Genomic DNA, 15,892 nt, shown 5'->3' on the forward strand with positions numbered 1-15,892 from the left:
GGTCATATTGCCTTGCATGTTCCTGCACTACTCCGGAATCAAACTGATCTTCCCTGAGGTTGGCTTCTACCAGTTTTTCCATTCTTCTGGAAAGAATGTGTGTGTGTTTTGCAACCATGACTTGCTAAACTGGTAGTTTAGTAATTTTCACATCTGTCATCACCTTCTCTATTTGGAATGGGAATTACTATATTCTTCTTGAAGTCTGAGGGTATTTCATGTGTCTCACATGTCTTACTCACCATATGGAAGAGTTTTGTCACAGCTGGCTCTCCTAAGGCTATCAGTAGTTCTAACGGAGTGTTGTCTGCTCCCAGAGCCTTGATTTGATTTAGGTCTTTCAGTGCTCTGTCAGAGTTTTAATGCAGTATCATATCTCCCATTTCATCTTCATCTCTGTCCTCTTCCATTTCTCTAACATTGCCCTCAAGTACATTGCCCTTGTATAGACCCTCTATGCACTCCTTCCGCCTTTCTGCTTTCCTTCTTTGTCTGTTACTAGCCCCCGCCTGCGGACCTGGGGGTTAGAATAGGCCCAAGGTATTCCTGCCTGTCGTAGGAGGCGACTAAAAGGAGTCTCACACCTTTCAGCCTTTATGTGGTGGTCCCCTGTAGGGTTTGACCTCCATTTTTCAAAATTTTCCTGACGAGTGAGCCAATTTGGGAAGTGCACCTTACATGGTGCATTGTGTCCATCTTGCATTGAGATCTTTAGCCCACTTTCTTGTCATGGCATTGCAGTCCCGCTTGTCCTCCATCTCTTGAGCGAGGATGCCTTCCTGGGTGCGTTTTCCTCCACCCACTATGCAGTGTCGTTTTCTGTGCCAACAATGACTACGGACTTCTTTGCACCTGATATCCAGCACGGTAGCCAGTCTGTTGTGTTGGGGCTGCCATGTACCCTGTTGGTTGTAGCCGCCTGACCACACAGGGATCGCTCTGCTGATGCCTGTGCCGTTAACTCCCTACATATGCCAAGGAGTAGTTGCCCGTCACCATGGGGCATCGGGAATCCTGGCAATGGCCATCCTGCCAGGTGGCCTGTGCTGTGGCTGGGTGTTGCTTGTGGGGAGGGCCCCTGGTCGGAGTGGGTGGCATCAGGGCGGATGATATGCAATGAAGCGTACCACATCATCATTTGCTGCTGATTAAATACCAGCAGTCTCTAAGCATTGCAAGTCTCAGTACAATGCAAGGAAGTGTGATCCTAAATCGTTCCCCTCCCTCGCCACACCATGGGGGGAACGCCAGGCTAAGGATGGCGGCGAACCTCATTCGCTCCGGTACATCATATGTATGAGAGCTGATGGGGACTTCTTTGTCTCGATGAAGCCTCAGTTTTTTGTAGAGCATTTAGAGGACAAGTTTGTGGAAGTTGAAAACTTGTCCAATATGCGGTCAGGGTCAGTCTTGATAAAAATGCATTCTCTGCACAGTCACAGGCATTACTCACTTGTGACAAGCTGGGGATGTTTCTGTTACTATCACACCTCATAAGAGCTTAAATATGTTCCAGAGTATTATATTCCAGAGGCACCTTCTTTTGAAGTTTGGTGATGAGCAGCGCACGAACTTAGAGCGACGAGGAGTTCATTTCGTCCAGCGTGTCCGTGGGAGGCTGCCACTGGAGCCTTCATCTTGGCCTTCGAGGGTGACACATTACCCCAGAAGGTCAAGGTGATGGTCTACCACTTTGATGCCAAACCATTTATCCCTCCCCCAGTGCGGTGCTTTAAGTGCTGGAAGTTCGGCCATATGTCTTCCCATTGTACTTCCAGCATCCCATGTTGAGATTGTGGATGTCCATCCCATCCCAATACTCCGTGTGCCCCGCCTCCCATCTGTTTCAACTGCAGAGAGCATCATTCCTCTTGCTCACTAGACTGCAGGATTTTACAGTGAGAAAGGAAAATCATGGAATACGAGGGCTATTCAGAAAGTAGGGAACGTTTTGGCATTAAAAAAAAACTAAGTACAAGAAATACATTTTATTATATACATCTGAAAGAGTGACTGACATTCTGCTTTTCCACATAGTCACCAAACAAATTGCGGCAGTTATCAAAGTGGTGGACAAGCTTTGAAAGATCTTTGTTGTAAAATTCTGCTGCCTAAGACTTCAGCCAGTGAGTCATGCCTGTCTGGAGTTCCGCGTCGTCATCAAAGCGCTGCGTTACAAGCCAGTTCTTCATCTTGGGAAACAAGTGGAAGTCGCTTGGTGCAAGATCGGGGCTGTAGGGCAGATGAGGGAAAATTTCCCATTTTAATGAATTGAGGAGTTCTTTAGTGCGGTTTGCCGTGTGAGATCGGGCATTGTCGTGCAAAAACAAAATTTTGGATGTCAGCTTTGCTCGGCATTTAGTTAAAACTGCTCTTCTAAGGTTGTGTAAAGTTTGACAGTACCAGGCAGAATTTATGGTTGCTCTACGTTCAAGAAAATCTATAAGAATCTCACCTTTCCTAGCCTAAAACACTGTTGGCATCAGCTTCCTTGCTTACAAGGTTTGCAGACATTTTCTTGGTTTTGGGGGGGACCTTGTGTGCCCGCACTCCATGGACTGTAATTCTATCTCGCAATTCATGTGTTTCACCCAAGTCTTGTCACCAGTTATGGTTTGATCCAGTAATGTATTACCATGTTTGTAGTAGGCCTTCAGAACTGTCCAAGTTGCCCCCATTTGCTGTTCTTTATGATGCTCTGTAAGCATTTTGGGCACCCATTGTGCACAAAATTTGTGGTAGCCTAGCTCTTGAGTGGCAATTTCAAACAACAAAATCACTGAAACTTGTGGAAAAGAAAGCGAAAGCTCCGTTATTGTGAAGCAACGGTTTTAACGAATCGTTTCATCCAGTTTAGTGACAAGGTAGTCAGTCACAATGCTCTGGCGTCCACTCTTCTCTTCATCATGAACATTAGTTCGGCCATTTTTAAACTGAATGCACCATTTCCTGATGGAACATGCACTCATTACGTTGTTTCCGTACATTTCACACAGTTCACGATAAATTTCTATAAGTTTTAGGTTTTTTGCCAACAAAAACCATATCACATACCGCACCTCACAACTGGCGGTATTTTTAATTGCAGCACACATTTCAGATTCGAATATAAAAAAAAACCAGACATGCAGAGATGTTACCGCTGTCATGGATGGATGTGGACTGAGCTGCCGAGCACACATATACCAAAATATACATGGTCAGCGCGTGCCTAGCGGCGTCAGACGGAAACATTCCATTCTTTCTGAATAGCCCTCGTACAAGACCCTGGACTGACTGACCTACACTGAGGCCAAGAGGAAATTTGAGTGCCTGCATCCTGTGACTATGACCACCTCATATACCGCCGCTACAAGGACAGTTGTAGCCCCATTAGTTCCGTGAGTTCCAGTTGTCTCTCAGAGCTGGAAGACTACAGCTGCCCCCTTGATGGTGGGGGGCATTTCCCTCCCTGTTGCTCCTGCACCACCTACCTCGGGAGCACTGTCCCCTGAACCATCAGGGACACCAGCCCCCACTTCTCAGCTGGAGAAGCGTAAGTCTTCCTTGGCTCCTCACACTAAGAAGGGGTCCCTTGGGTCACTCCCTTCCCAGGTTTCTGCTATTGGGAAAGGTGACACCCGCCAGTGGTTGAAGTGCCCAAAAGTAGCTGTTCGTAGGGCTTCAATATCATCCTCAGTTCCGGAGACTGAATCAATGAAGCCCTCCCAGCCAGAGAAACCCAAGGATCAGCAAGAGAAATCCAGAAAGAAGACCCCCAAGACAAAGGGAATTGTGGTGGCACCCACACCACAACTGCCTACAAGCTCTGTGTCTGAGGATGAGGTGAAGATTCTGGCGTCCGCTGAGGACCTACATCTCCCCAGATCCTCAGACACAATGGATATAGCCTGTTCAGGAAATAAGTCGGTGGCAGCAGGTGACCCTGAGGCATAGACTGCCTCATTGAGTGTTTCATGCCTTCCCAGTCTCACGATGGTGTCATCCTCCAGTGGAACTGCGGCAGTTTTTTCCACCACCTGGCTGAGCTATGGCAACTGTTAAGCTTTACACCTGCTTTCTGCATTGCCCTCCAGGAAATCTGGTTCCTGGCAGTGCAGACCTCTGCCCTTTGCAGCTACAGGGGATATTACAAGAACCATAGCGAATATAATAGAGAGTCAGGTGAAGTTTGCGTTTATGTTCTGAACTTGGTATGTAGTGAACCTGTGCCCCTCCAAACGTCTCTTGAAGCTGTGGCTGTCAGGATACAGACGACGCAGGAAATAACTGCCTGCAACGTATATCTCCCTCCAGATGGTGGGGTACCCCTGAATGTATTGGCTGCACTGGTTGATCAACTCCTTAAACCTTTCATAGTTTTGGGTGATTTTAACACCTATTAACCCCGTATGGTGTAGCACCATGCTTACTGCCGTGGCAGAGATGTCGAAAATTTACTGTCCCAACTCAACCTCTGCCTTTTAAATACTGGGGCCACCACACATTTCAGTGTGGCTCATGGTAATTATTCAGCAATCGATTTATTAATTTGGAGCCAAGGACTCCTCTCATCCATCCAGTGGGGAGCACATGACGACCTGTGTTATAGTAACCCCATCCCCATCTTCCTGTCACTCCCCCAGCATCATGCCCACAGACACCTACCCAGATGGGCTTTAAACAAAGCAAACTGGGTAGCCTTCACCTCTGCTGTCGCAGTTGAATCTCCCCCACTTGTTGCCCTCAATGTCGTGATTGAGCAGGTCACTGCAATGATAATTTCTGCAGTGGAAAACATGATCCCTTGTTCTCTAGGATGCCTCCGGCCAAAGACAGTCCCTTGGTGGTGGCCAGAAGTCGCTGAGGCAGTTAGTGTTGGCGAGCTTTACAGCAACATGAGCGGCACCCTTCCCTAGAGCACCTAATAGCCTTTAAGCGGCTCTGTGCTCGTGTTCGCCTGCTTATAAAACGACAGAAACAGGAGTGTTGGGAGAGGTACGTGTCAACCATTGGGTGCCACACGTCACCTTCCCAAGTATGGACAAAGATCAGATGTCTTTTAGGGTACCAGACCCCAACAGGTGTCCATGCCGTTAACACCGAGCGAGGTGGCGCAGTGGTTAGACACTGGACTCGCATTCGGGAGGACGACGGTTCAATCCCGCGTCCGGCCATCCTGATTTAGGTTTTCCGTGATTTCCCTAAATCACTCCAGGCAAATGCCGGGATGGTTCCTCTGAAAGGGCACGGCCGACTTCCTTCCACATCCTTCCCTAAACCGATGAGACCGATGACCACGCTGTCTGGTCTCCTTCCCCAGACAACCAACCAACCATGCCGTTAACATCAATGGCGTGCTCTCTACCGAGGCAAACGTAATTGCCAAGCACTTTGCTGAGCACTGTGCTCGTGCCTCTGCATTGGAGAACTACCCCCAAAGCCTTTTGCACCCTCAAACGGAGGATGGAAATGAAAGTCCTCTCGTTCACTGCATGCCACAGTGAACCGTATAATGCTCCATTTACAGAATGGGAGCTCCTCAGCACCCTTGCACATTGCCCCGACACAGCTCTTGGGCCAGATCGGATCCACAGTCAGAGGATTAAACATCTCTTGTCTGACTACTCCTCATTGTCTTCAACCGGATCTGGTGCGATGGCATCTTTCCATTGCAATGGCGGGAGAGCACCACCATTCCGGTGCTAAAACCTTGTAAATATCCGCTTGATGTGGATAGCTATTGGACCATCAGTCTCACCAACATTCTCTGTAAGATGCTGGAACGTATGGTGTGTCCTGGGTTGGGTCCTGGAGTCATGTGGCCTACTGGCTCCATGTTAGGGCGGCTTCTGCCAGGGTCACTCTACCACTGATAATCTTGTGCCCCTTGAGTCTGCCATCCGAACAGCCTTTTCCAGATGCCAACGTCTGGTTGCTGTCTTTTTTGGCCTATGTAAAGCATACAACACGACCTGGCGACATCATATCCTAGACACTTTGCATGAGTGGGGTCTTGTGGGCCCGCTCCCAATTTTTATTCAAAACTTCCTGTCGCTCCGTACTTTCCATGTCCAAGTTGGTGCTTCCCATAGTTCCCCCGTATTCAGGATAATGGCTTTCCACAGGGTTCTATATTGAGCGTATATTTTTAGTGGCCATCAATGGCCTAGCAGCAGATGTAGGGCCGTCGGTCTCCCCTTCTTTGTATGCAGATGACTTCTGCATTTGTATTGCTCCTCCAGTACTGGTGTTGCTGAGCGGCACCTACAGGGAGCCATTCACAAGGCGCAGTCACGGGCTCTAGCCCACGGCTTTAGTTTTTAGCAGCGAAGTCATGTGTCGTGCACTTCTGTTGGCGTCGTACCATTCATCTGGAACCTGAAGTTTATCTTAATGACGATCCACTCACTGTGGTGGGGATTAATCTATTCTTGGGACTGGTTTTCGATTCCCGATTGACTTGGCTACTTCACCTTCGTCAGCTTAAGCTGGAGTGCTGGCAGCACCTCAATGCTCTCCGCTGCCTGAGCAACACCAACTGGGGTGCAGATTGCTCTACACTGCTGCAGCTCTCCAGAGCCCTTGTTCAATCCTGCCTTGATTATGGGAGTCTGGTTTACAGTTCAGCAGTGCCCTAAGCATTGCGTTTCCTCAGCTCAGTGTACCACTGTGGCGTTCGCCTAGTGACGGGAGCTTTTAGAATAAGTCCAGTGACCAGTGCCCTGATGGAGGCCAGAGTGCCTCCACTGCGGATCCCACGTGCACAGCTGCTCGCCAGTTATGTTGCTCACATTCGTAGTTCTCCTGAGCGTCTGAATTACTGTCTCCTTTTCCCACCCATGACTGTTCATCTCCCTCATCGGCGGCCCAGGTCAGGGCTCACAGTTGCGGTTCCCGTGCAATCTCTTCTCTCTGAACTGGAGTCCTTCCCCTTACCACCTCTCATCGAGGTCCATTCACGTACACCTCCATGGCGTACACCTCGGCCGAAGCTTCGTCTGGCTGTTTTGCATGGCCATAAGGACTCCGTCAACCCCGCTGCACTCTGCTCTCTCTTCCTCTCAATTCTTGATGTGTTCCAGGACTCTGAAGTTGTTTCCACCGATGGCTTGGTGGCTGATGGTAATATTGTGTTTGACTATGTCCACAGATGCCATATGGAACAGCATTCCTTGCCCGCTGGTTGCAGTGTATTCACTGTAGAGCTTGTGGCCGTATCTAGTGCATATCAGTACATCCGTTCCTGTTCTGGTGAGTCATTTCTTCTCTGTTCTGACTCCCTGAGCAGCTTACAAGCTGTCAACCGGTGCTTCCCTCGCCATCCTTTGGTGGGGAACATCCAGGAGTTCATCTCTGCCGTGGAATGGTCCAATCGTTCAGTGGTGTTTGTGTGGCCCACGAGACATGTTGGAATCCCAGGCAACGAACTTGCTGATAGGCTGGCTAAAGAGGCTACGTGGAAACTGCTCCTGGAGATGGTCATCTCTGAAACTGACCTGCATTCTGTCTTATGCCGCCAGGTTTTTTAGCTTTGGGAGACGGAGTGGCATAACAGTATGCACAACAAACTGCGTGTCATTAAGGAGACTGTGAGTGTGTGTAAGGAGACTGCGAGTGTGTGGAAGTCTTCACTGTGGACTTCTCACAGGGAATCAATTGTCCTTTGTTGGCTCTGCATTGCCCATACGTCGCTCACCCATGGTTACCTCCTCCATCGCGAGGACCCACCTCAGTGTCACTGTGGCTCCTAAATGACAGTCGTCCACCTCTTGCTGGACTGCCCACTTTTAGCCGCTCTGCGGGGTAATTTTAACCTTCCCAGCACCCTACCTTCAGTGTTGGGTGACAGTACCTCAGCAGCAGATTTAGTTTTACATTTTATTCATGAGGGTGGGTTTTATCATTTGATCTGAGTTTTAGCGCATGTCCTTTGTCCCTCTGTGTCATCCACCCTGGGGCTTTTAGGGTGGAGGTTTTAATGTGTTGTAGAGTGACTGGCTTCTCCTTTTTTATTCTGATGGTCAGCCAGCCATGGTAATCTGCTTTCTTGATTTTAATCTCTTCTCCCTGTTTCTTGCATCTCCCTGTGGTTTTCTTGTCCTGTTTTGTCCATTGTAGTGTTTGTTGTCTTTCTGTTAACTGGTTCTTCCATTCTCCTGTTATTGTGTCATACTTCTTCTTTCCCTTGGGTAATTGTTCTAATGGGAACAAGGGACTGATGACATCCCAGTTTGGCCCCTCCCCGCCCCCTCCCCCCCTCCCCCGCTTTTAAACCAACCAACCAATAACGTGCGATGTGACACATTACAATAAAGGTAGCGCAATGCAATGCTTATCCATGCAACACTTGTGTCCCCACTGGAGCTATATGACAAGCAACAATACAGCATTTTTGCCTAAGTTGCAGCAATCGTGGACCTATCTGGAGAGTAGGTTATTGTGGCTCAACATTATTTAAAGCTCCAAAAACTGAAAAATGAAGGAAGTACTGGGTGCACCTGCATAGTACTATAAATATCAAACATAGTTCTCAACGTGAGCACTAATTCTACTGAATTAAAATTGCCACTATGAAAAGTTTGTTAGTGAGTTATTCAGTGTGGTACATATGTAAATAATAGTTAAAATTAATAGAGCTAAGGTTTCTAAAACTGTTCAGTTTTACGAGGTAGATGTGACTTAGCTTGAGGTGCTGGGTTTGAAGTGAGATCAGTCACCATTGGTAGTTAGGTGTGGATGGTGAACTCTTCACAGATGCAGACATCTTTCAGCTTGAAAATGCAAGTGTGAGTGAGTGCTTTAGCTTGTATTGGCAGCATATGAAAAAGAGAAACACAAGGCCCCTCCACAGGGTGGCAATAGCCTCACATGTCGCACGTCTTTACCACTTGTCGTGGATGACCTCCACCAATATATATCACATATTTATATGAGAATGGAAAGAGAGATGGCTCTCCTTCCAATATTATAAACAATTTTAGTACGTTAGCTACATTTTGTATGTAGCAATCCATAACCTAATCTGCACCAAGCTTAAAACTGGCCAGCAACTACATTTTCACTGAGAACTTAAAAAAAATTATATAAGTTCTCAGTGAAAATGTAGTTGCTGGCCAGTTTTAAGCTTGGTGCAGATTAGGTTATGGATTGCTACATACAAAATGTAGCTAACGTACTAAAATTGTTTATAATATTGGAAGGAGAGCCATCTCTCTTCCCATTCTCATATACGAGGGCGGTTCAGAAAGTAACCTCCGATTGGTCACAGTGCGGGTTGTGGGGGGAGTAGCGACGCCATCTGTGCGTTCACGCACTCAACAGGTCAGTCGGCATCAAGCCGTGGTCGAGCGAACGTCGTACCTGCGCTAGTTTAGTTTTTGTGGCAGTTTGAAATGTGTGCTGCAATAGAAAACCCCGCCAAATGTGAAGTGCGTGCTGTCATAAGGTTTTTTACAGCTAAAGGATATTCTGCAGCAGCTATTCATCGTGAGCTTTGTGCCGTGTACGGACCAAGAGTTATGAGTGAAGGAGTTGTCCGTGAATGGGTACGTTTATTTAAAAGTGGACGAGAAAACGTTCATGATGAAGAGAGGAGTGGTAGACCATCATTGGTGACTGACGAACTCGTTCAGACAGTTGATGCAAAAGTTCGTGAAAATCGACGTTTCTCAATGTCGGACTGGTTTTCCACAGATTTCTAAGACTCTCTTGTACGAGATAGTGACAGCAAGATTGGGTTACCATAAGTTCTGTGCACGATGGGTGCCCAAAATTCTTACCGACCACCACAAAACTCAAAGAATGGCCTCTGCATTAGACTTTCTGTCACGTTATGAGGACGAAGGAGAACCATTGTTAAACAGAATCGTGACCGGTGACGAAACCTGGATTAAGTACGTGAACCCTGAGGCAAAAGAACAATCAAAGATGTGGGCACATTCAAATTCCCCTACCAAACCAAGAAAAGCCTCGCAAGATTTTTCTGCCAGAAAACTGATGGCAACGGTGTTTTGGGATGCCAAAGGGGTGTTGTTGGTTGAATTCATGGAACGTGGTACGACCATTAATCAAGACGTGTACTGTGAAACAATAAAAAAGTTACGACGGGCTATACAGAACAAACGCCGTGGTATGCTGACTTCCGGTATCGTTTTTTTGCACGATAACGCCCGTCCTCACTCTGCTCGCAGAACAACGGCCCTTCTTGAGTCCTTCAAGTGCGACGTTATCAACCATCCACCTTACAGCCCAGACCTGGCGCCAAGTGATTATCACCTCTTCATGCATTTGAAGAAATGGCTCGGGTCACAGCGGTTTGATGACGACGAAGAGCTCAAAGATGCGGTCACAGGCTGGCTCCAGGCACAAGCGGGTGATTTTTATGCAGAAGGAATTTCAAAGCTTGTGAAGAGATAGGATAAGTGCCTCAATCGCTATGGAGACTATGTAGAAAAATAGTGCAAAGATGTAGCTGTAAGATATATATATTAAAATATTTTTATTTAACTTGGTGTATTTTTTTAAATCAACCGGAGGTTACTTTCTGAACGGCCCTCGTAAATATGTGATATATATTGGTGGAGGTCATCCACGACAAGTGGTAAAGACGTGCGACATGTGAGGCTATTGCCATCCTGTGGAGGGGCTTTGTGTTTCTCTTTTTCATATGCTGCCAATACAAGCTAAAGCACTCACTCACACTTGCATTTTCAAGCTGAAAGATGTCTGCATCTGTGAAGAGTTCACCATCCACTACCAATCACAGTGTAGGCAGGTCAGTTGGTAAATCACGTCTACACTTCTGCCTCGACTGACATCTCTGCCCAAACTCTTTGTCTTTAAATATGTCTGCTTGTGTCTGTATATGTGGATGGATATGTGCGTGTGTGCGAGTGTATACCTGTCCTTTTTTCCCCCTAAGGTAAGTCTTTCCACTCCCGGGATTGCAATGACTCCTTACCCTCTCCCTTAAAACCCACTTCCTTTCGTCTTCCCCTCTCCTTCCCTCTTTCCTGATGAGGCAACAGTTTGTTGCGAAAGCTTGAATTTTGTGTGTATGTTTGTGTTTGTTTGTGTGTCTATCGACCTGCCAGCGCTTTCGAAAACAAAGATGAGGTGACTTACCGAACGAAAGCGCTGGCAGGTCGATAGACACACAAACAAACACAAACATACACACAAAATTCAAGCTTTCGCAACAAACTGTTGCCTCATCAGGAAAGAGGGAAGGAGGGGGGAAGACGAAAGGAAGTGGGTTTTAAGGGAGAGGGTAAGGAGTCATTCCAATCCCGGGAGCGGAAAGACTTACCTTAGGGGGAAAAAAGGACAGGTATACACTCGCACACACGCACATATCCATCCACACATACAGACACAAGCAGACATATTTAAATGTGTGGATGGATATGTGCGTGTGTGCGAGTGTATACCTGTCCTTTTTCCCCCTAAGGTAAGTCTTTCCGCTCCCGGGATTGGAATGACTCCTTACCCTCTCCCTTAAAACCCACTTCTTTTCGTCTTCCCCTCTCCTTCCCTCTTTCCTGATGAGGCAACAGTCTGTTGCGAAAGCTTGAATTTTGTGTGTATGTTTGTGTTTGTTTGTGTGTCTATCGACTTGCCAGCGCTTTTGTTCATAAAGTCACCTCATCTTTGTTTTTATATATATATAATTTTACCCACGTGGAATGTTTCCTTCCATTATATATAAAAAAAAAAAATCAAAGATGAGGTGACTTACCGAACGAAAGCGCTGGCAGGTCGATAGACACACAAACAAACACAAACATACACACAAAATTCAAGCTTTCGCAACAAACTGTTGCCTCATCAGGAAAGAGGGAAGGAGAGGGGAAGACGAAAGGAAGTGGGTTTTACGGGAGAGGGTAAGGAGTCATTCCAATCCCAGGAGCGGAAAGACTTACCTTAGGGGGAAAAAAGGACAGGTATACACTCGCACACACGCACATATCCATCCACACATACAGATATGTCTGCTTGTGTCTGTATGTGTGGATGGATATGTGCGTGTGTGCGAGTGTATACCTGTCCTTTTTTCCCCCTAAGGTAAGTCTTTCCGCTCCCGGGATTGGAATGACTCCTTACCCTCTCCCGTAAAACCCACTTCCTTTCGTCTTCCCCTCTCCTTCCCTCTTTCCTGATGAGGCAACAGTTTGTTGCGAAAGCTTGAATTTTGTGTGTATGTTTGTGTTTGTTTGTGTGTCTATCGACCTGCCAGTGCTTTCGTTCGGTAAGTCACCTCATCTTTGATTTTATATATAATTTTTCCCAAGTGGAATGTTTCCTTCTATTATATTGATATATATATATATTAGTTTACTTGATGTCCGAGGATCATAATATCCATGGGCAGTAGCATAAAGAAAATTATCAAGCTGTGATAGGGTATGAAAATGTCGGTTTTTCTTACTAAATAGTTTGCTTAGAATCAAATAAGAAAGACTGCTTGGCAGAGACTACATGCAAATCTAAAATCTTTGCTTTTTTTTTCAGAAAGAAAAAGTTTCACTGAGAGATATGGACATACCATTGCTTCATTTACATAAAACAGTTTTTTTCAGAGCATATCAGATAACATTAAATTTGGTTCTTCTTTCCCCCCTTTGTATAACGTATGCCACTGTTGCACAATGGAGGAACCAGCACTTGCAGTTGCATCAGGTGGTGTGACAGAGATATGTGTTGGTGTTGTACTGCTGTCATCGCATTGTGACCACTTCAGTCACTTCATTACGTTTCTACAGTGTCATCAGTTGAAAGAGATTTGAGACCGGTTCATTAAAAAATAGAGAAATGTTAAGATGGTGTTTCTAATGTCAGGTGTCTTGTATATTCTTTCCCTCCCTCCCTCCCAGTTGAGTATAATGCACAGATGTATGTACAACCATGTAAAATTATCAGGAAAGTTCTTGTTTTGGATGTTCAACTCGCACATCTCGTTTGCACTTTCTTGTTTTGGCGAACCATCAGAGACCTATCTGCACCTTGTCATTTTGTGGCAGGTTTGTAGTGATAACACAGTCTCATCACCCTTGTTGAGTCTTTTCACGCAAGAACTTCTATGCTTCCCGTTTTAATCAAAGTCTGGCAGGCATCCACGTGTCATTTTTGTTTATGAGTAATGTATTTGGGACAAGCTATGCTCATTTTTTTTATTCTTCATATCATTGTGGAGAACATTCTGAACATTTGAATGAGAGATGTTGCTCCTTTGGAATTTACGGCGCAACAAATTTGACACATTACAACCACATGTCCAGTACTTAAAACTGGCTGGTCGATTGCATGTCTGTTGTTTATAGTTCTTAATTCAAGCTTCGACCATAGTTACTGTGCCGATGTGGCTTACACGCTAGCAATAAAGTAAGTATCGTAAATTTCTGTACAGACAGTGTGTGTACTCCATCAATGCAGGTTACTTCTGCACCGTATTGCAAGAAGCACCATGTATTGTACTGCATCTCTTATAACCTCAGCGGGAACAGTGCCGAAGGGTTAACACTATAGTTTACTTCCTTAATTTGAAACTTGAAATATCCAACTTGTGCCCTGTATTTAAATTATTATTCATTGTCATCCATACATATCTATATGGTTTATGTAAATTATTTTGCTGCAGGTACCAAACCTTCAGAAAAAGTTTCACTCAAGAGAACTGGTAATGGGCAGATTGAAGATCCAGTTTTCAAGAAAACTAAAAGTTCGTATAGTGTGGCACAGGATCCAAAGGCATCTGAAGTCTACAAATCCCTATTTACATCTCATCATAAGGCAAATGAGCAAGTTAAAGCACATTGGATTACTTACAACCCCTTTTATAACTGATTTGCTTGATATTGATAATTTTTACAAGCCAGCATTAATGTATTTTATGTAAATTTGTACATAAATAAGACACAATAAACAGTTTAAAATTAATGGTATCATAATCAACTGTCAGTTAATCCAATAAGTATGAAAAGGATTGATTGTAGTCTGGCCAGACCAGCTAGAGTTATTTTTCATATGGCATGAGATGTCTGCTTGAATGAATGTTTGTATTTTCCTTTCATCTCTGGAGAAGGATCTTTACAGTATGCCGCAATCTATCCTTTTCATAATCGTTGATATTCCAGTCTGGACTTCCCACTGTTAGCCATTTTAGTCACTGTTTCCATACAACATACTTTCAATTACTTTCTACAATGTGTTAATCATTATAAAAGGAAACTTTTACATATACCAACTACTCAAATATCCCAGACCAGTAACATCTAGATACAGGCATTGCAGGCCTGGGCTTCCTGAGCTGGGGGCACATCAGTACCACAGCCTGCTACAACTGCAAGATCTGTGTGTACTTCTGTGATCACTGTTGTGTGTAACTACGGAACATTAAGCATTGGAGGGAGTGGGAATCTTGGCTCAAGAGCCCAGATCGCAACAAAGCCTGAATGCTAAAGTAGTTGTATGTTGTTGATATGGATGGCTGTTGAGGCGAAATGGTGACTAAGTTTTATTACATTTACTCAGTGTGGACAGCCTATCTCAGTTAACATGTTTGTCTGTTGGTACTTATAGGAAAACCAACATAAAAAGTAGCATTTAGATCTCTGGTGTTTCCATGAGTACTAACATAGCTAGTTAACAGAACGAGAGAGGACTATTATGCAGAGCAGTCATATTCTATATTGCAGTTGGTTACAGGACACAGGTGTCTCAAAATGTATATTTGATTACAGAGAGAAACAGGACATCGTCTGAAAATGTTGTCCACCTGCTTAGCTGAGTGGTAACATGCTTGCCTCCCATGCAGTGGGCCTGGGTCCGATTCCTGGCCGGGTTGGAGATTTTGTCCTCGTGGGGTGGGTATTTCGTTGTCCTCATCATCATTTCATCCTCATCACCGGCACGCAAGTCGCCCAATGTGGCGTCGACCAAAATAAGACTTGCACTTGGCGGCTGAACTTCCCCGGATGGGGCCTCCCGGTTAGCAGTGCCATACGCTCATTTCATTTTTATCTGAAAATGTCAAATTTTTATCAAGGAAGGGTCAGAGGACCTTGCTGGGGGATCTGAAATATGTGAAGAGAGTTCAAACTGAAAACTTGTAATTTGAAGCAACTATATTTTAATAGGAGTTCTCTAAGTTAATATCCAACTGTTGTGAAACTGTATAACATCCTTGATTTTAGTAAATGTGTTGCAACGTGAAAAGACTTTAAGAAAACCAAAACTGGAGTACTAATATCAGACATAAGCAATGACTTGAAAATAATGACTGGAGAATTGTAAAAACAACCATTTTTGTTCTAACCTCACTCTGTGACATTCCTTGTGTACATTAAAAAAGGATTTATGTATCTCAAACAATGTTGCAGACAGCCACGATCAAAACACACACACACACACACACACACACACACACACACACACACACGACCACCAACTCCAGCATCTCAGGCCGGAATGCAACATCACTTGAGATGCAAGCAGCATTCTGGAGAGGGTGGGGAAGGGTAAGGGATAGTAGTGTGTGGATGGAGAGGTACAAATGCTGTCTGGTGAAGTGTGCAGGAAGTGGACTCCATCAGGCGCTGTGTCAAGAGGTTGTGGGGAACTGAGGTGGGGAAAAAAAGGAACAAAAAATGAGAGGAGTGGGGAAAGACAAGTGGATGCATTGGCATAGGGCAGTGAATTAACAGGGTGGGAGACGAGAGTGCGGAGGAGATGATAGGACGTAGGGGGTAGAAACTGTTTGATGGATCGTGTGGCGACAGTATGTCACAGTATGTTGAAGCCAGGATAATTACAGGAGTGGAGAATGTGTTGTAAGTATAACTCCCACCTGCTTAGTTCAGAAAAGCTGGTAGTGGGAGGGGGGATCCAGATGGCTCGGTTAGTGAAGCAGCCA

At 45.4% G+C, this 15,892-nt stretch overlaps 1 protein-coding gene across 1 annotated transcript in view; it reads left to right on the top strand.

Annotated features, from left to right (window-relative positions):
* The window catches only part of LOC124605817 (replication termination factor 2), a 63,148-nt gene extending 49,231 nt beyond the window's left edge, over positions 1-13,917 (top strand). The window contains exon 5 of the mRNA XM_047137734.1: positions 13,619-13,917. Within this exon, the coding sequence (XP_046993690.1) occupies positions 13,619-13,824 (206 nt within the window). The 3' untranslated portion in view covers positions 13,825-13,917. The remainder of the gene's footprint in view (positions 1-13,618) is intronic.
* The last annotated feature ends 1,975 nt before the right edge of the window (positions 13,918-15,892 follow it).

Source organism: Schistocerca americana, chromosome 3 (genome assembly GCF_021461395.2).
Source record: "Schistocerca americana isolate TAMUIC-IGC-003095 chromosome 3, iqSchAmer2.1, whole genome shotgun sequence".
Taxonomy (NCBI): Eukaryota; Metazoa; Arthropoda; class Insecta; order Orthoptera; family Acrididae; genus Schistocerca; species Schistocerca americana.